The sequence below is a fragment of the Hemiscyllium ocellatum genome, chromosome 21 (genome assembly GCF_020745735.1).
Source record: "Hemiscyllium ocellatum isolate sHemOce1 chromosome 21, sHemOce1.pat.X.cur, whole genome shotgun sequence".
NCBI classification, from domain to species: Eukaryota; Metazoa; Chordata; class Chondrichthyes; order Orectolobiformes; family Hemiscylliidae; genus Hemiscyllium; species Hemiscyllium ocellatum.
Window position 1 is genome coordinate 43,123,741 of NC_083421.1, and position 20,973 is coordinate 43,144,713.

Consider the following 20,973-nt stretch of genomic DNA (forward strand, 5'->3'; position numbering starts at 1 on the left):
ATGCCATAAATTTGCTATTAATCTTCAGCTCCTTCCTCATAAAAAATAAAACATTTAAAGCAATACAGAATATTTATAAAATGTGCACCACCATGAATATATCTTTTACGCACTACATAGAAATAGAGTACTTGAGAAATCCACTGACGTTAAAATTGATGGAAAATTGTACTTCCTTGTTATCCAGGGTAGTACAAGGGTGGACAAAAGCCATATTCCATAAACCATGTAAATTACTGTTTAGAAGTGGGCTGGAGATAGGAGTGAGAGAGTAACTTAAAGAAAAATTGGAGAAAGGTAAATAACTGGATTAGCTTTCTCCATATGAAGTTAAATCTAATCCATTAATACTTTGGAAAACATAATAAATTAAAAAATAACATAAAATACCCAGGGGAGAAATCATTATTATTTAATGTGTCTGTGTTCTGTCTGCTCCAAAATGACCAAATGATATTTACCTTCTAACAGCTCGATAAATGACATACAGGAGCAATTCTGTGAGATGTATGTGTTGTTCAAATGGCATAGGTGATGTGAGACAAACAATTTCAAAAGATTTACAAATTTGTATTCTTACCCTGACAATACGCTGAATATTTAAGGATCTATTCTATTTGTTCGTGAATCGACATCTGTAATGATGCAAATCTAATTTGCACGTGAATTAACAACATATTAAATTTGTTTTAGATGGCCCTACCCACCAGTCAAATGTGGAGAGCTTTTCAGCTGTAACAATGGAGGGCTTTGTACTGATGGATTGTGGGGTGCCAACTGTACCTGCAAACCAGGCTTTACTGGAGTAAGGTAAAGGCAGTCATTGTAATCCCAATAAACCTATTGCTCACATTGTTTCCATATTTTAATAAATGCCATTGTTTCTGGTCTTGGTGTGGTGTCAGGTATTTTCTAAACATCCCATTCAGAGATGTTATCACGCATCTCTGGAGTAGGTGAGACTTGAACCTGACCTTCTGGCTGAGAGGAAGGGACACTACCTTTGAGTCACAGGAGCTCTTTGGTGTGGTATTTCTTTTAAAAAAGAATAATATTTTTCTAATCAACCTGTTCAGAAATGTTATTACACACCTCTGGAGCAGGTGGAACTTGAACCAGGCTTCCCTGCTCCAGAGCAGGGACACTACCACTGCACCACAGTAGGGCCGATTGACATGGCACATGTTTGGAAGTCTAATGTAATTCACATGTGCTAATGCATGGTCAGTTGTAGAATCATGGGTGTCCTTTTCAAAGATGGGTAGAAATAGGCAGACAGGAATAGTCGAAGGGAAGGGATTAATATCAAGACACAATAGTTATTTTACAGAAATTGTTCGAATGGCACCCGGCAGAATTTCAAAGCATTATAACAACTTCTGAATAGTAAGTTTGTATATCTAGATATCTCATCATGAAAGAGTACACAGGCTAATAAAGTCTTAGGAAGTAGGAGAAGGCTGTTGACATTGAGTCTGTTTCACAATTCAATAAGACCATGTCTGATCTGCCTGTGAATTTATCACCACTTCCTTGCCTCTGTGGTCTGTTAAAAATTCTATTATACTCAGCCTTGAATAAAATCGAAGACCCAGCCTCGGCTACCTTCAGGGGAAAAGAATTTAAGCATCTAATTAACCTCTCAGAGTTGAAATTTCTAATCTCAGTCTTTAAGTCAAGACCCTTTTATTTTCAAAGTCCATTATTTCCAGTCTCCTCACAAGAAGAAACATCTTCTGGGAATCTGCCTGAGATTATTCCCCCAAGATCTTATAATTTTAATAAGATCAGCCTTTCATTCTTCTAAACAGCAATGGGCTAAGCTTACCATAGAGTCATAGAGATGTACAGCAATGGAAACAGACCCTTCGGTCCAACCTGTCCATACCGACCAGATATCCCAACCCAATCTAGTCCCACCTGCCAGCACCCGGCCCATATCCCTCCAAATGTCTCTTAAGTGTTGCAATTGTACCAGCCTCCACCACTTCCTCAGCCACCTCATTTCATACATGTACCACCCTCTGTGTGAAAAAGTTTCCCCTTAGGTCTCTTTTATATCCTTTCCCTCTCACCCTAAACCTATGCCCTCTAGTTCTGGACTCCCTGACCCCAGGGAAAAGATTTATCCTATCCACACCCCTCATAATTTTGTAAACCTCTATAAGGTCACCCCTCAGCCTCCAACGCTCCAGGGAAAACAGCCACAGCCTGTTCAGGCTCTCCCTGTAGCTCAAATCCTCCAACCCTGGCAACATCCTTGTAAATATTTTCTGAACCCTTTCAAGTTTCACAACATCTTTCCGAAAGGAAGGAGACCAGAATTGCACACAATATTCCAACAACGGCATAACCAATGTCCTGTACAGCCGCAACATGACCTCCCAACTCCTGTACTCAATACTCTGACCAAAAAAGGAAAGCATACCAAACGCCTTCTTCACTATCCTATCCACCTGCGACTCCATTTTCAAGGAGCTATGAACCTGCACTCCAAGGTCTCTTTGTTCAACAACACTCCCTAGGACCTTACCATTAAGTGTATAAGTCCTGCTAAGATTTGCTTTCCTAAAATGCAGCACCTTGCATTTATCTGAATTAAAGTCCATCTGTCACTTCTCAGCCCATTGGCCCATCTGGTCAAGATCCTGTTGTAATCTGAGGTAACCCTCTTCGCTGTCCACTACACCTCCAATTTTGGTGTCATCTGCAAACTTACTAACTGTACCTCTTATGCTCGTATCCAAATCATTTATGTAAATGTCAAAAAGTAGAGGGTCCTGCACCGATCCTTGTGGCACTCCACTGGTCACAGGCCTCCAGTCTGAAAAACAACCCTCCACCACCACCCTCTGTCTTCTACCTTTGAGCCAGTTCTGTATCCAAAATGGCTAGTTCTCCCTGTATTCCATGAGTTCTAACCTTGCTAATCAGTCTCCCATGGGGAACCTTGTCGAACGCCTTACTGAACTCCATGCAGATCACATCTATCGCTCTGCCCTCATTAATCTTCTTTGTTACTTCTTCAAAAAACTCAATCAAGTTTGTAAGACATGATTTCCCACTGACAAAGCCATGTTGACTCTCCCTAATCAATCCTTGCCTTTCCAAATGCATGTACATCCTGTCCTTCAGGACTCCCTCCAACAGCTTGCCCACCACTGAGGTCAGGCTCACCGGTCTATAGTTCCCTGGCTTGTCTTTTAGGTCCTTCTTAAACAGTGGCACCACGTTAGCCAACTTCAGTCTTCCAGCACCTCACCTGTATCGATCACTATCGATGACACAAATATCTCAGCAAGAGGCCCAGCAATCAAGCCTTTCATCCAAAATCATAGAATCCCTACAGTGTGGAAGCAGGCCATTCGGTCCATCAAGTCCTCAGCAATTCTCTGAATGGCATTAGATCCAGACCCATCCCCCTACCCTATAACCCTGCATATCCATTGGCTAATCCATCTAACCTGCACATTTTTGGACTGTGGGAAGAAACCGGAGCACTTAGTGGAAACCCATACACACACAGGGAGAATGTGCAAATTCCACACTGTCATCAGAGGGTGGAATCGAACCCAGGTCCTTGGTGCTGCACTGCAACAATACTAACCACTGAACTACTGTGTCACCCCAAATAAGGCAGCATGAAATACTCTCATTTCCAAATCCTTAAAGTTCTTAAGAGTTTTGATGTTGTACTTGCAATTACTCTGACCTCGCTAGGAATAAACTGTGCTCTGAGTTGCCACACGATTAAGTAACATTATACTTCAAGACAACTGATCTGAATATTTCCTGTATTCCATGAACCTCTTAAGGATTTTCCACTTTTACAGCCAAAAACAACTATTTGAATGCTCCAGAAAGTGGACAATGATCAAAGTACTAGCATGGAACCTTTAAATATTGTGATGCCTATTTTATTAATTTAATGTGTACCTGTGTTTACTTTGAAATTCATGAAAACCTTTTGAAATCCGAAATTGGCGTGTAACAGTATTTCCTTACTTTGAGAAATTGACATGAATGAAAGATTTCAGGTTATTGGTGCTATAAAATAGCATTTTTAAACGAACATTCTAGACACAGAGTACAGTGTTAATGAACAATGCTGGCAGTTCCTGGTATGTGAAATTATAGACAGTAGGAAAAGTACTGACCATGATTAAAAATGGCCAAAAATCCATACCACACCAGATCATTTTGGGAAAGGGAGTGGCTTATCCAATTAGGTCTGGCATTGTCTGTGGAGAGAAAAACTGAGTTGATATTTCGAGTCCAGTATGCCGTTCATTCATCGCTTTTCAGTTCTTAAGAAGAGTCATACTGAACGCAAAATGTTAACTGTGCTTCTCCCTCCACAGATGCAGCCAGACCTGCTGAGTTTCTCCAGCATACTCAGTGTTGGCTTCAGACGTACAGCTTTCAGAGTATTTTGCCTTTATTGAAGGATTTATCAAACTGATTTGGTTTCTCGTTAATTTCCAACATCAACTTTTCTAGATGTGAAGAAGTGGTGAATGAATGTGATTCAAATCCCTGTCAGAATGGAGGGACTTGCCATAACCTGGTCAACAAGTTTGTGTGCGTCTGTGGAGATAATTTTGCAGGCGATCAGTGCGAGCTTGATGTAAGCATTCTTTATTTCTTATGTTCAATGTTGCTTTGGCAAAAATATTTTCAATTCTAGCCTTGACACATGTATTGAACATGAGGGAATCAAAAATAGACTTTATCTGGCACTAAATGTGCTCAATCCTTCTAAGTCTAATAAAGCCAGAGATTTGATGTTTGCCAAGAAGATATCTCATGAGCTAATATGTATGGAATATTATGCTAGTCAAGGCATCTTTCATTCTGTTGAAAGTTTTTAGGCAAATCTTTGATGGTCATAATGTTTTACAAGTGATATTGTCTCGCCATAGAAGACCAGAAATTGCTTCGTTTTTTTCCATTGACACTTGTAACCTCAGCAGATATTGCAGTGCATCTCTAAATGTGTGGAGGTCTGCACCTCTGTTCTCAGTCAGATCGTTGTGCAAAGTACTTAGCAGAAGCAAACTAAACTAGTCCCAGCTGCCTGTGCCTGGCCCATATCCCTCCAAACCTTTCCTCTTCATGTCCTTAACTAAATGTCTTTTAAACACTGTAACTGCGCTTGCATTCACCACTTCTTCAGGATGTTCATTTCACACGTGCGAACCACCCTCTGTGTGAGGAATTTGTTCATCATTTTGGTTTTAAATTTCCCTCCTCTCATCTTAAAAATATATCCCCTTAGTTTTGAAATCCTCCATCCTCGGGAAAAGACACTTACCGTTAACCTTATCGATATCCTTCATGATTTTATAAACCTCTACAAGGTCATCTCTTAACCTCCTACACTGCAGGGGAAAAAAGTCCCAGCCTATCCAGCCTTTCTTTATAACTCAAACCTTCCATTCCTAGCAGCATCCTGGTAAATCTCTTCTGAACCCTCTCCAGCTTAATAATATCCTTAAAGCTGTGAGCATTTTGGAATGTTAAACATGCAAACATACAACTAATTTTTTTCATCTACCTAACAATATAATTGTGAATATTAACACGTCTTGACAACCATCAATCCTGCAAATAAATTTCACAATCTCATAACTTTGATGAAGGTTCTGTTGTCTGTCTCTGTTTGAAATCTCCCACATTTAATGTGCAATCCTTCCTGTCACTATAATGGACAACTTTGTTAACAAATGGCATTTTCTCATGGTTCCACCGGATTGATTTATTGATGGAGTGACAATATTTTTAAAGCTGAAGTATCCCATAGATAGCACGGTCAGAGATTAAACATGCAGGGATTTATCCTGAACTATAAAAGGAAAGTGATGTTAAGCAAAGGGTCAATCAGCATGATTTCAAGCAGCAATCTTAAAGACCTTGGCCAGCTTTACTTAAAATGATATGGTTGAGAAACCAAACTAATAGTAGTAAATTAGAAATTCAAAACCAGTTAAAGAGTGGAGCCTCAGTTTTTTTTTAAGATTGGATTAGATTACACACAGTGTGGAAACAGGCCCTTCGGCCCAACAAATCCACACCGGCCCTCCGAAGAGCAACCCACCCAGACCCATTCCTTACATCTACCACTACGGGCAATTTAGCATGGCCAATTCACCTAACCTGCACATTTTTGGACTGTGGGAGGAAACTGGAGCACCTGGAGGAAACCCACGCAGACACAGGGAGAATGTGCAAACTCCACACAGATAGTTGCCTGAGGTGGGAATTGAACCCAGGTCTCTGTCGCTGTGAGACAACAGTGCTAACCACTGAGCCACCATGCTGCCCACAAATATTGTCAATACTCATCACATCACTGATGTTGCAAATACTCCCTCTATTAATGTTATTGTAGATTCAATTTGAATCATAACCTTACATCCATCCTGAGTTGAGTCTTGGAACTCTGGAACAGAATATTACATGCCCTATTTTATTTAGTAAACACTGGTGTTAAGGAAAAGGATTTGAAGCCTATAAATGTGGTTAACATTTACAGCAAATATTTGCTCTTGTTAACTGACTACGGTTCACAGGCTGATGACTTTCAACAGAATTTGAACACAATAATTTCACTCACAAGAAAACTTAAACATTGAACTATTTGGATTGTAAAACAGATTATCTTAATTTTAACATAAATTGTTTTTGAATCCATGAACAAAACCAACCATCTGAGTACTGCTAACAAATTTATTGCTATTTCTGTCAAAATAGAGATGTCACCAGCCCTCAGGGTTTCCTTTCAGTTGTAGAGCCACAAACTAACCAGCTTGAAGAAGAAGGTGCATGATCAAAAGCTGCATCAATCACTTTTCTTTGAACACAGTTTATGCATAAAGAATATGTTTGAACTCTCTTAGTAGCTCATAGCTAACAATATGTAAATAAACAATTTGCTGCAATATTTTATAGACCTGCAGGGAATTATTAATACTGTTATTCTATGTGCTAGTGTACGTGAGTTGCTTGTTTACGTCAGGTGGGAATGCTTGAATCTGCTATCATTCAAATGGTTCCTTCTTCCAGAGTGCACTGCTTCATCCACCCTGTTTTCACAGGCTGGACTCACACAGTTGCCAATATGTTCTTGGAATTGATATCTGGAACATGGTGTGTTCCTTTGGGTGGCAGTAGATGAAAGAACATGGGTTACCATGGAGAGTGCTATTGTGTGCAATCAACTGACTGTTATCAGAATGTCTTCTCCAATACTGAGCATGACTTTATCTGTGACCTTGAATTTCTTGCTTCTCATTTGCTCTTGCTTTCTCTCACCTCACAACTGTTATAACGTGCAATGGAAAATCATTTTTTGGAGTTGGGAAATGTTTAAAGCATAACGTGATGTGTCTTGATCATTACTCTTTGTCTTCTTGTCTGTCATGTAGTTTTCTTTTACCAATATATCACTGGGTGTATGTTTTTAACCGAAGTCTCCTAATCTTCCCATCTTCCAACTGATTTAGTCTGAAAAGACTAATCCTCTCCAGTTCAGGATTCCAATACCAGCTCCTTGAAATGCAGCTTATTTTATTTATTTATGGGATGTGGGCATCATTTGCTCGGCCAGCATTTATTGCCCATTCCTAATTGCCCTGAGAAGATGGTGGTGAGCTATTATCTTCTTGATCTGCTGCCATCCATTTTGAATAGATAGATCCAAATGCCATTAGGGAGGGAAATTACAAACTTTTGTCCCAATGACACTGAAGGAATGGCAATATATTTCCACGTCAGAATTGTGAGTGGCTTGGAGGGGAACTTGCAGGTAGTGGTGTTCCCATGTATCTACTGCCCTTGTCCTTCTAGATGGTAGAGGTTATGATGGTTAATCCAGTTGTTTTTTTCTCTGTAGTTTACTTTGTGAGAGTGTATAGTTTATTTCTTTTGTCTGGTCTGCCAGTATGGAAATCCATGCTCGTTGATTCTTTGAGGCAACTAGAGTAGTTATCTTGGCAAGTTAATAAATTGGAGAGGAATAATCTGCCAGTAATATCTAGCTGTCATACACCTGTTCTCCTTTTAACACATTAACTAATTCTTCCTTTAACAAGGAAGTCATTTCACTGATATAACTTTTACTAGGCCTTTGCTCCATGGTTATTGAAATATTTTTGTCTACTAACATTTGCTGAATGGCACATTGTGCACTACGTTAGAATAAATTATTTGTATGCTTTATGCTGGCTGTGCTCCACAATTTTCAATGTGCTTTTACTCTTTACCAGATCTGCTTAGGAAGACTTGGATCTTGCTCATACCAGTGGCACTTTAGATAATTATCCAACCCACTGACACATACACATGGTACTTCCTGCTGGGATATTTATCTGAATGAGTATTGGTCCAGGTTCACAAACAGATGTGACTGACAGTTATTTCTGTAAGGATGGCATTAATCTTCTGTCACCGATGGCATTAATTGGTAATCTAAGAGACACATGGCTGTGTGTTTTATCACGCTGCTTCTGTGTCTGCAATTAGCATAAAGATTAAGATATAGTGAAGGAGCTTATTATTCATGCAGCTTCATTATGTTAACAGCTTGTTACTCATCAGAAACATTAAAAGGATGACACAAAGTATTATAGAAGTTGCAAACACTTCTTGGATGTTTACATTATGATTGTAAGTGCAGCAATTAGAACAGTTCATGAATAATAGACTGCAATTAGTTTGTCTTATTGCCATATTCTTTTCACCTTAGTCTGGACCTACCAGACTTTTTAAAGAATCCGTCAATAAACCCAAATGCAGAGTGAAATTTAATCATAGATCACTGCTGACAAGTGCTAAATTGAATTTGAAACCAGGAGTTATTTGACCAATTATGTCTACATGATTTATCTAATCTTCATTCAAAGTTCATTTCACCCTGCATGGAGAGCTTCGACTCTTCTGTTTGGTTTCTTAGTTAAAAAAAAATTGGTCATGCCTGTTTCATAACACCATGGAAACGCATATTTATTTTAATTATATCATGTGTATTTAAAGACTTCTTTTTATATTTCATCACAGCCAAAGCAAAAAAATATAGAGGGATGAAGGAACGGTTACATTTACATGTTGCTGGCTTTATGTCGTTTTGGTGCAAATATATCCGCTGGCACTTTTGCCTTATATTAGATAATATCCCCCTTCCCTGATACTACAGTGTGGAAGGTTCATGCTGCAGAAGATCAGTGTCAATGCATAAAATCCTTATTATTCAGGGAATATAGGGCATGCATTTCCCATGGATTACAAAAAGGGCAGATACCCTTCCTATGTAACTCTCCTATTTACTGCAAGGGACTGTGAGAACACATCAAATGCAGAGAAAAAGGATGGTGTCAGGAATTGGACACTCAGTCCATGGGTAGTGAATCAGTGAGTAATGAGGAAAGAGCGTAATTATTTTCAGGTCATACATAGCACAAGACATATTTAGGAAAGTGGTTTATTTCTGTCATTTCTCCTTCCCCACCCACATCCGATCCTCAGCATATTCATTTAAAGACATGGCATCGGGTTCTGCATATACATTGACAACACCTAGATGGCCTTTCCCATGCTGCAGTGCTGCCTGTGTCTGCAGGAGAAAGTCCTACCAGGCTCCAGCCTGCTCTCCAAAGCCCACAGTCTGACAGCATCGCCACCCCTCCCTCAGGAGTACATGGTATCCTTATTCCCTCCCACAGACAACTTCAGGACCGCAGACATGACAGAGCTGCTGAAATTTCTCCCAGCTGACCACAGAGTTTGGTACAACTTACCTGCTCTTCACTCTCTGCCCATTCCCCCTTTGCTCCAGGCTAGAGGATGCCAACCATGACTGAGCCCAGTGCCTCCTGCCAGTGAAACAATGCAGGGGAAGCAACCAAACTCCATCAGCCCAGATCGGCCTTCACCCTTTACCCCACCCCAGCTCAAACCAAACCCAGCAACTACCCATCACTCTTGGTCCCCCACCCCATGATGGTTTCAATCCCCTGTAGGTACCCCATGGCCCTGCATCATCCTAGAGTTAGGAGTGAAGGAGGAAAAGCCACAGAGCTCAGTTCCAATCAAGGCCTTGATGGTCAGGAAAATAGGGATGAGGGCCGGGACCCCTGAAGTCAGCCAAGAGGGGTAGCTCCTCCCAGTGAATGGACACCAGGGATGGCAGTAATCAATGTCTACATTGCAACTAGGAACAAACGACATTCCCAGCAGGAATACAGCGAGTGAACGGCACACATCATAAGCAGCAGAATCTGCAGGCTTCACATTCAAATAGTTCACTCCAGGAAGTAGTTTTATCTTATGTTTTAAATTGACTTTATTTTATCAGTTTGCCATTGTAGGAACATAGCCATTTAAAGAACTGCATTTCAAATTAGAGGGTATGGCTGTAATGTTTTAATTCTTCTGCTAATGAAGGTCTGAAAGAACCTATCTCCAGTTTTAAGATGAAAATCCCCTTAAAGCTGCCTGATGTAAAGTTGCATTTTTCAGGAATGTAGCCACAACTTTGATGGGAGGAAATTCTGCACCCTTTCTAAACCTTGAACACCACCCATCTATTGAGGGAGAATTGAAAGATTGCGGTCAGTACCTGCCCATAATTTCCACTCTAGCTCTGATTTGGTCCTTGTAACTAATCAATATTAACTACATTTTAACACCTGCTTGATCAATATTCATCTACAATTTAAAGAAACGTAGTCAGCAGGATGTGAACCTTTGTAGGGAAACCCCAATGGATTTCAAATCCATTGCCTTAACCACTTGGCCATGACTACACACCCAAAAATGGAACCAGTTAAAGGCATTGAAATGTCCAGTCAGCCATGATCATACTGAGTGCAGGGATAGCTCAGTGAACTGAATAACCTTCTCCTGAATAGCCTAATTGGGCCAGACCTCCTCTTTCTGCTTTTTTCCTACTTATATGCCAAGTGGACATACTTGAGTTGCCCTTTATATTAGTTACCCATACTGTTCCCATACTGTCCTTTTGAATGCTGCTTTTCTCAATACAGCCTGGTTTACTTTGCAATGTCACTCTAACGCTGAAAATATGTGTTGCTGGTTAAAGCACAGCAGGTCAGGCAGCATCCAAGGAACAGGAACTTCAACGTTTCAGGCCAGAGCCCTTCATCACTCTAATATCTGTTAAATGCTCTTTATTTCCCTTCATCTTATACTCTCTCTCTCACATTGAGGGAGCTCTGGTTTTTGTTTGCTACCTTTTTCCCTTGGGCGAATACGTCTGAACTGTGCCTGAAACATCACCTCTTTAAAGGCAACCTATTATTCCTTTTGATTATTCCCTGCCAATGTTTGACTCCAATTTAACTGGAGTACCTACCCCACTGAAATGAGCCCTTCTCTAATTTAGTAAAAAAATACTCAAAATTTCTCCATGTCCACGAGGTGACGTTACCATGAACAATGTTCCCAAACTGTTCTTCACCTGATGTGATCCATTTCATTTCATAGAATCTGGTCCCGAAATGTCTCCTTCCTCGTTAGACCGGAAACGCGCGATTCCCCTGAAAACCGCACTTATAAAACCCTTCTTCTCAACTGTAGTTTGTATTATTAGTCTGCTTTTCTGCAAACCCAGTGTGGCTCAACTTGGAAAGGCCAAAGACAATATCTTTGGACCTAATTATCAAGTCTGTCCACACCAACTGTCACAGGCAGAGGTTGACTGCTTGAAACTTCCACATCCTGGACAGAGCTTCTGACCTCATCACATGGAGTCCCAGTTCTGTACATTTGCTCATCTCCACCCCTGCCTCAGCACATCTAATTCTGAAACCCTCATCATTGCCATTGTCACTGTAGACTCTTGTTACAATGCTCCCTTGGCCAGCTTTTCATCCTTCATCTCATCTAAATGTTTGCTGATAGAAGGGATGAGCAAAGTGATCACAGTGCCCTGCGCACAGAGCCAATCAAGAGGAGGGAGAAAGGAGAAGTGTAGTTATTCTCGGAGTAGTATAGTCATGGGGATAGACAATGTTCTCTGTAGCTAGGATCAAGAGTCCTGAAGGCTATGTTGCCTGCCTGCTGCATGGGTTGAGGATTTCTCATCTGGGCTGCAGGAGAACTTGGAATGGGAGGGGAAAGATAGAGTTGTCCTGGTCCTCATATGTACCATTGGTATATGTAGAAAAAGGAAGGATGTTCTGCTGAGGAATATGAGCAGCTAGGGGCTAAATTAAAAAGCAGAATTGAAAAGATAATAATCTGCAATTCCCACCTCAAGATTAAAGGGGTAAACGTGTGGCTCAAAGATTGCTGTGGGAGAAACGGGTTTGAATTCATGGGACATTGGCATCAGTACTGGGGAAGGAGGGAGCTGTTGTGATGGGACCAAAGTCCTGGTGCATTGCATAATTAGGGGTGTAGACAGAGTTTTAAACTAAATACTGGAGGAAGCGGATTTGGTTCCTTGGAAAATTTTGGAAAATGTTAAAGGTGGGGTGTGGTGGAGGGAGTGGAGATGGCTCAGCAGAGCAAGTAATAGGACAGAGATATGGAAAAACTCTGGAATCTAATGTCAGGCACAGCAGATAAAGGGACAATTATGAAAGGGAGGCAGTCAAACAGGACAGAGGGTGTTGTATTTAAATGCACACAGTACATGAAAACAAGGTAAATGAGTTTGTCATCCAGAATGAAATCAGCAGGTACAATGCTATGGGTATCATAGAGATGTGGCTGCAAGGGGATCGGGGTGGGGAACTAAATATCTGAGGATATGTGTCTCATCAGAAAGACAGGCAGATGGGCAGAGGGGTAGATGGTTTGTTAATAAGAAATGAAGTCAAATTGATAGCAAAAAGCGAAATAGAGTTAGCAGGTATAGAATCTGGGTGTATAGGGTTGAGGAACCAAAAGAAAATATGACCCTGAGGGGAGTTGTGCATAAGCCTCCTAGCAATAGTCATGTTGTGGGGCAGAAAAGAAATCAGGAGGTAGAAAAGGCAATAAGAAAGGCACTACTGCAGTAATCATAGGATCTTTAATATGCTAGTGGATTGGGAAAATTAGGCTGGCAGCAGATCTCAAGAAAAGGAATTTGTGGAATGTCTACAAGATAGTTCTTTGGAGCAGCTTGTGGGAGAGCTCACTTGGGATCGGCAATTCTGGATTTGATGGTGTATAATAAGACAGACTTGATTAGGGAGCTTAATATGAAGGAACCCTGAGGGGGTAGTGAACATAATATGATAGAATCTACTCTGCAGATTGAAAGGGACAAGCTGGAATCAGAAGCAATGGTATTACAACTGAGTAAAGGTAACTACAAAGACAAGAGGGAGGAAAATGGTGGAGTAGCAATGGCAGGGATAATTCGGGAGGCACAGCAGAAATTTATTCCAAGGAAGAAGAAACATATTCAGGGATGTAACCTTGGCTGACAAGGGAAGTCAGTGACAACATAAAAGCAAAAAAAGCATGCAATGTGAAGGTTAATAGGAAGCCAGAGGATTGGGAAGCTTTTAAAAACCAACAGAGGACAACTAAAAAAAACAATCAGGGAGGAGAAGATGAAAAATGAAAGTAAGCTAGCTAGTAATATTAAAGAAGATTGCAAGAGTTCTTTTTAGATAAAGGATAAGAGAGAGGTAAGAATGGGCATTACAGCCTCAGAGAAGCAGTAATGGGGAACAAGGAAATAGCAGAGGAACTGGATAAGTAGTTTGCGTTAGTCTTCACGGTGGAAGACACCAGCAGCACACCAGAACTTCAAGAGAATCGGGGGCAGAGTGTAATGGCCATCACTAAGGAGAAGGTGATGGGGAAGCTGAAGGGCCCGAAGGTTCAGTAACCAAAATTGATCTTCTCTGCAACAAGGAACCATTTGAAAAAGCAATTTATTTATGTACTTCAGGTGTGGGTGACGTTTCATCTCCAACTTGAAATCAGATAGGAGATGTGGATATTTTGGGATATCACTGTTAGATGATTTTCTTGGCTATTTTCATTGCCTCTGGGGAAATTATAGTTTCAGTTTAGGCATTCTTTTGTTTGATCCATGTTGATTTCATGAAACTTGACTGACATATGAGGTCAGGAGATACCTATAGACATTTTAAGTCAGCCTTTTTGGCTCCTCTTTTAAGACCATTACAAGCCACCAAAATCCCAGGTACTGAATCAGACAATGGAGTTCAAGATTCAATAGTCTATATTTTATATCATCATTTTAGGAAAAATGTGAGGGTCTTTGAGATGGCAAAGAGGTGTTTTACCAGAATGGGTCCAAGGATAAGGAATTTTAGCTATGAGGTTAATTTGGATAAGATGTGTTTATTGTCCTTGGAGACTGGGAAGAGATTTGTCAGTGGTGTACAGGTTTAGGTAAGGCAAGCTCAGAAAATTCCCATTAGCTGATGCTGCAGGACAGTAAGCATCATTGTACAACACCTGAACCTAATTAGAATGTAAAATAAATATTATGCATACAAATTGGAAGTTAATAATCACTTATTTGAAATAAGAATAAATTATCGCACCTCTTTGTTACAATCTCTAGTATTAATATAAAATGGGTAAATGTATTGGTGTGGGTAGGAAGGACCTATGTTGTATCATAACTACTCCATGCTGTTTTTGTGCTATTAACCACAGGCTCACAATTAACATTGCATCTACATTCCTGTAGTTAAATAATAAATATATATTCTCCTGAAATTCAAAAGATGGATTAGTACTGAAATGGGATTGCATTTTGTTTTGGCAAAATTGAGAGAATATTGTGGCTGCAGTACAATCACTTACAGCTGATTGTCCCAAATATACCCTTTTGTTAACATTGTAAAGAGATTGTTATTTCATTGTCAGCATTAAGCAGAAAAGAAATGTCAATAAACTAAACTTCAAAGGCTGTTTTAAGAAATCTGTTAAGAAATTTCAGTATGTATTGGTTTGAAAAAAAATATTACCGCATTGAGAATCGCAGCTATAATAAAGAGCTGGTGATTAGCTTAATTGATATTGGCTCCTTGTGAAGTCCTTATTCCACTGGGCTTGGTTATTATCTCCAATCTGTCTGTCAGAATCAGGAAACATTCTCACTTTCTTTTCAGATCCTTTTAATCAACCTGCTTAGAGAGGTTATGACACACCTGAAGAGCAGATGGGACTTGAACCCAGGTCCTCTTGTTCAGGGGTAGGGACAATACCATTGCCACAAGGGGATCCTAGCACCTTGGTTGCATGCTGAAACTTTTTCCAGTATTGAGAATTAAGTGGTAACTCTGCCATTAGCAAGGCATTTACCATCCGTTCATAAATGAAGTTCGTTATAGCATGTTATTGAATGCGTAAATATGGACATACAATTAGATTGAAGTCATCTGCAGAGAACCTGCAGGACTTCAGTCATCCTATTGTGTGGAGATAAAGGACACTAGCAGAGGCCCAGTCACTCATCAAATGGGACTTTATCTGCTGAAAGCTGGGTACTTGTAACCTCAAAATCCACAAAAAAGTATTCTATCCAAAGTTCTACCTCTTTAGAATGATCATTAAACTATCCCCCAGACAAGAAAGCAAAGGTGGACTGCCATCTCAGTTCTCCAGTCACTATCCAATGATATTAAGGTCCCATTTCCTCTGTATACTGGTTAACATATTTGTATTGTATTCCTGTCTACAATCATTTAACAAAGTTTATCTGTATGAACTTGTATAGTCTGTGAGGTGCCTCAGAGCCATAGACATCTACAGCAGAGAAGAAAGGCCCTTTGTTTTCTTGAACTGCTACAGTCCACATAGAGAATATGTACAGTGCCATGTGGACAATGCCTATCATCGCAGAGGCCAGTCTTTAACCAACTTTGTTCACTCTGTGTGACATCATGTATCCACTGATTGCTTTGGAATCAAAACTATGAGTCCTGGCATGATCCTGGCAGTAAAGACCTAAAGACCTGCTCTCCAGAATTAGCCAATCCCCACTCAGGAGCAGGGGCAGAACTTAGGGACCCAATGGCCCAAAGTCAAGCTCAATGACCTCATCACTGACCTGGCACAGCAGGTCCCCTAAAGCCCCAGGTCCAGTTATTGGGCCACAATACGTGCCCCTCTCCCAGGTCCTGGCTCCAAGTCAGATTGTTCTAGTACAGCAGCAACACTGGCATCTACCTGAAAATGTGGCAAATTGCCCCATCATGTCTTATTTACAAAATGGACAAAAATCCAACTTTACGAATTACTGCATTATGACCTACTTCTGATCGTCAGCACGTAGTTATCAGCAGCATGTTTTACTCACCAATAACCCCAAGTTATTGCATCCTTGGCTCAAACATGATGTGGAGAGTGAGGTGCAAATGGCTGCCCTTGAGCAAGTTTGGCACTGAGGATCTTCAGTCAAACGGAAATGAATGGGGCTCAGGAATGACACTTCTCAACATAATTAAACTTTGGTTCAGGACATAAGTAAATAATGTGAATGATTAATTCTTGCTTTTCAATGCCCCATAACAAATTACAGTTAGGACAGAACGAATAAAAGAAATGCCAGTTAAGGTAATGGTCAAAATCTGTGGAAAAGCTCCAATAAATTAAAAGTTTCTTCATTGCATTTACATGTAAATCAGAAAGTTGGTCATTTTATTTAGCAGTAAAAAATGAGGTCTGCAGATGCTGGAGATCACAGCTGCAAATGTGTTGCTGGTCAAAGCACAGCAGGTTAGGCAGCATCTCAGGAATAGAGAATTCGACGTTTCGAGCATAAGCCCTTCATCAGGAATAAGAGAGAGAGAGCCAAGCCGGCTGAGATAAAAGGTAGGGAGGAGGGACTAGGGGGAGGGGCGATGGAGGTGGGATAGGTGGAAGGAGGTCAAGGTGAGGGTGATAGGCCGGAGTGGGGTGGGGGCGGAGAGGTCAGGAAGAGGATTGCAGGTTAGGAGGGCGGTGCTGAGTTGAGGGAACCGACTGAGACAAGGTGGGGGGAGGGGAAATGAGGAAGCTGGAGAAATCTGAATTCATACCTTGTGGTTGGAGGGTTCCCAGGCGGAAGATGAGGCGCTCCTCCTCCAGCCGTCGTGTAGTTGTGTTCTGCCGGTGGAGGAGTCCAAGGACCTGCATGTCCTCGGTGGAGTGGGAGGGGGAGTTAAAGCCCTCCCACTCCACCGAGGACATGCAGGTCCTTGGACTCCTCCACCGGCAGAACACAACTACACGACGGCTGGAGGAGGAGCGCCTCATCTTCCGCCTGGGAACCCTCCAACCACAAGGTATGAATTCAGATTTCTCCAGCTTCCTCATTTCCCCTCCCCCCACCTTGTCTCAGTCGGTTCCCTCAACTCAGCACCGCCCTCCTAACCTGCAATCCTCTTCCTGACCTCTCCGCCCCCACCCCACTCCGGCCTATCACCCTCACCTTGACCTCCTTCCACCTATCCCACCTCCATCGCCCCTCCCCCTAGTCCCTCCTCCCTACCTTTTATCTCAGCCGGCTTGGCTCTCTCTCTCTTATTCCTGATGAAGGGCTTATGCTCGAAACGTCGAATTCTCTATTCCTGAGATGCTGCCTAACCTGCTGTGCTTTGACCAGCAACACATTTGCATTTTATTTAGCATGCCTAATCAAATAACTTAGTTTAAGACAGACACTTCAGCAAAGAATGGTTTGAACTCTCATCGAATATGCATTATTGGAGGCTTCTCAAAGACCTTCAGTGCTAGATTAATCAAATATGCTGTTTGTTGTGAGCTGTAATTGAAAGATTCCTGGTTAGAAATTACTGAACGAAAGCAATAATATCTCCATACATTGAATTTGACTTAAAGCCATTATTGACAACAATGCAAGTTGGAGAAAGTGAGGACTGCAGCTGCTGGAGATCAGAGCTGAAAAATACATTGCTGGAAAAGCGCAGCAGGTCAGGCAGCATCCAAGGAGCAGGAGAATCGACGTTTCGGGCATAAGCCCTTCTTCAGGCTTATGCCCAAAACATCGATTCTCCTGCTCCTTGGATGCTGCCTGACCTGCTGCGCTTTTCCAGCAACACATTTTTCAACAATGCAAGTTGTCCTGTTTTAACTTAAACGGTTTTAACTGGTCTGGAAGCAAGAAAGTTTTAAAAAGCAAATATTGCAGATATTTATATTTCTAACTGGAAACTTAGATTGAGTTTAAATTAAAAAGAAAATGGATTTTCTGATACAAGGGTAGTAAGTTACTCAAATAGTGAAAAAAATATTCTTGACAGAAACAGGAGACAGGAGACAAAAAGCAATAGATTTCCCCTTTAATAGTAAAAGTATTTGTGGTATGTTGATATGATTAGCACTGATTTCTGTGTGTGAGAGATTTTTACAGTACTGGTCTGATAGTGGAAGTAATAGATCCACTCAAATCTGTAATCTAATGGGGTATTATAAGAGGCACAATGAAAACTAAACGTAATAATCGGTGTAAAAAATAAACACTGAAGTCACCAAGAACAGCAATTTTACTAGAGCTGCTCGGATGTGAGTTTATATAGGCTGCTCTCTGTGCTACTTTCATCATTCACATTAAACAAAGCACACTAGAATTTACAAACACTCCAGGACTGAATGAATGCCAAAGCTTTTCCTTTTGTGCCAGATGATAAGCCCGCTTTTATACCAATCACCTCAATCCTGTGTAAACCACTGGAAGTGGAACTTTTGGCTGTTTGTGTGAGAAGGTTATTCAGATAGGCATTCACGACTCAGAACAGATCTCACAAGTGCCACTGGTTTGGGCCAATGATTGTTTGAGATAATCCAAGCCATATTATTAATTTGATATCAGCACACTATTACTGATTGATTAACAATGCCAAGTATAAATTCCCTGTCTGCCTGCTCACTTGTCCTGTGCTTTGTCTGGTGCATGTCTGCTTCTGGTAACTGAATCAAGTAACTTTCATTATAGTCAGTCCCGCTGGTGATGCAGAGGGTATTGTGAATGTGTTTAACAGAACCTGTAGCAGTATGTACCCACTTACTGTCTCCCATTATCTTTACAGAGAGGGAAAAAGGCCGACGCTGTCCCATTGCTGGCAATAGCTGTGCCGGTGGTGTGTGGAAGTGTGCTACTGATTGTAATAGCTCTTATTTTTGTGGTTCTTACTGCACGTAAAAAACGTCAGACAGAAGGGACGTACAATCCAAGCCAACAAGAAGTGGCAGGGGCTCGACTAGAGATGGATAGTGTCCTTAAAGTGCCACCCGAAGAGCGCTTGATATGATGACTCAACTGAACATTTAGAGAAACAAATACTTTATTTTGAAAAAAACGGCCTCATATGTGACGGACATATGTGCTGAATACTACTGGTTTCTGATACAACAAGCACATTCTCTCAGTCCAAGCATCATGGTAAATCCAGCTGGTGAAACCCCCAGTGGGAAAATTTACCCTCAGTATTCTGCTTCTTGCAATGCCAGCTGGATGAAGTAACTTATAACAGTATCCACAGGAGTCAACCAAGACAGGTTCAAGCATTTCCATTTACGTATTGACACAATGCAACATCACATCAACTAAGATCATCTCCGTCTCAGAAGTAGGTTTCACTGGTTATTCTAATCCTCCATCAACATCTTGTATTGACTGAAAAGCTTTTAAACAAGCTCTTGCTCTCCAACATGAAATTATGGGGAAAATTTATTTTACATAAGCAACTTTGTGATGTAATTTTCAGAATTAAATAGTTCCTTAAAAGCAGATACAATGCCATCTGAAGTTCCATTTCAAAAAAAAGTTAGCAGTGTGTGAATGGTAGAGGTGTTTTTTTTCTCAAGTCAAGAGTTCCATATTAAGTGATGATATCTGTTATACAAACTTAATCGTCCCTGGAACTAATATCATTGTCTAATGTTGTTCATGTCTAATTAAAGACATGTTGATCTTAAAAGTTCATACATTTGTTGCATCAACAGTTCTCAATGATAGACTGTTCCTGCCTAATTTATTGACAAACTGCTACTATGTGAAAAATCTCCCCAGAAAGCCAGGATGAAAGTTTGTTACTTCAGGTCAGATGTGTGATGTTGGACAGGGTCAATAAATGGTGTAACTTTCTCACTTCCATTTTACTCAATGGCGATGTTCTATAACAGAATGGAACTACACAAAGAAATTATGTTCCCATTATTGGTGGTTCTGTGGCTACAGCTGGAGGACTTGCAGTCTGCATCATTGCTGTTATGGCTCTGGTGCTCGCTATGAGAAAGAAGAGGGCAACACAGGGGACCTATAGCCCCAGTCAACATGAAAAGGATGGAGCAATAGTGGATATGTGGAACATAATGAAGCCTCCACCAACAGAAAGGCTTATTTGATGCTCATTAGTAAACTGCAGCTTATTCATCGGTATGAAACTGAAGACAATGTAGGAGTTGCAGCTGGTAAAAAGTGAGCCAGTAGTTAAATTAGTTCTAACTAGATTCTGGCACCAAGTATGGTTTAAGTTGGTAAGAACTAATTGACAGTGTGTAGAAATAGGTTAATCTTAGAAGTACACAAGTGGTTAGAGTCAAATTATTTGCTGCTCACAAATGCAACACACAACATAAATTTATACTAAATACCTTAAGCTTGCACCACAAAAGTTTCAAAAGCTTTCTGAACAATTGCTCAATCTAATCACACAATGTGTTTTGGCACAGTTTGAATTGTAATCACTGTGGTAGTTTGCTGCTTCGAAGATTAACCATGGAAATGATCTTTTTTACTTTTCCTGACTGATTATTTTCAAAACATAGGTTTTTAGTCAAATACTTTGCTGTTATTTGTGGAGACTATACTCTAAGGAAAGTGGAAGCAATGGGATATAAAATAAAATGCATTGTCAACAGTATTTCTAAAAAAGGAGAAAGTGAGCACTGCAGATGCTGGAGATCAGAGTCAAAAAGTGTGGTGCTGGAAAGGCACAGCAGGCCAGGCAGCAGCTGAGAAACAGGAGAGTC

The 20,973-nt window shown here is 40.8% G+C and overlaps 1 protein-coding gene and 1 non-coding gene across 2 annotated transcripts in view; one reads left to right on the forward strand and one right to left on the reverse strand.

Annotated features, from left to right (window-relative positions):
- LOC132825661 (protein crumbs homolog 1-like) overlaps window positions 1–19,250 on the forward strand; it is a 110,213-nt gene extending 90,963 nt beyond the window's left edge. The window contains exons 11-13 of the mRNA XM_060841037.1: window positions 694–810; window positions 4,501–4,627; window positions 19,029–19,250. Coding sequence (XP_060697020.1) covers window positions 694–810; window positions 4,501–4,627; window positions 19,029–19,250 — 466 coding nt within the window. The remainder of the gene's footprint in view (window positions 1–693; window positions 811–4,500; window positions 4,628–19,028) is intronic.
- trnas-uga (transfer RNA serine (anticodon UGA)) lies at window positions 10,721–10,802 on the reverse strand. The gene has a single exon. It is a non-coding gene; the product is annotated as a tRNA-Ser (tRNA).
- Window positions 19,251–20,973: the final 1,723 nt, after the last annotated feature.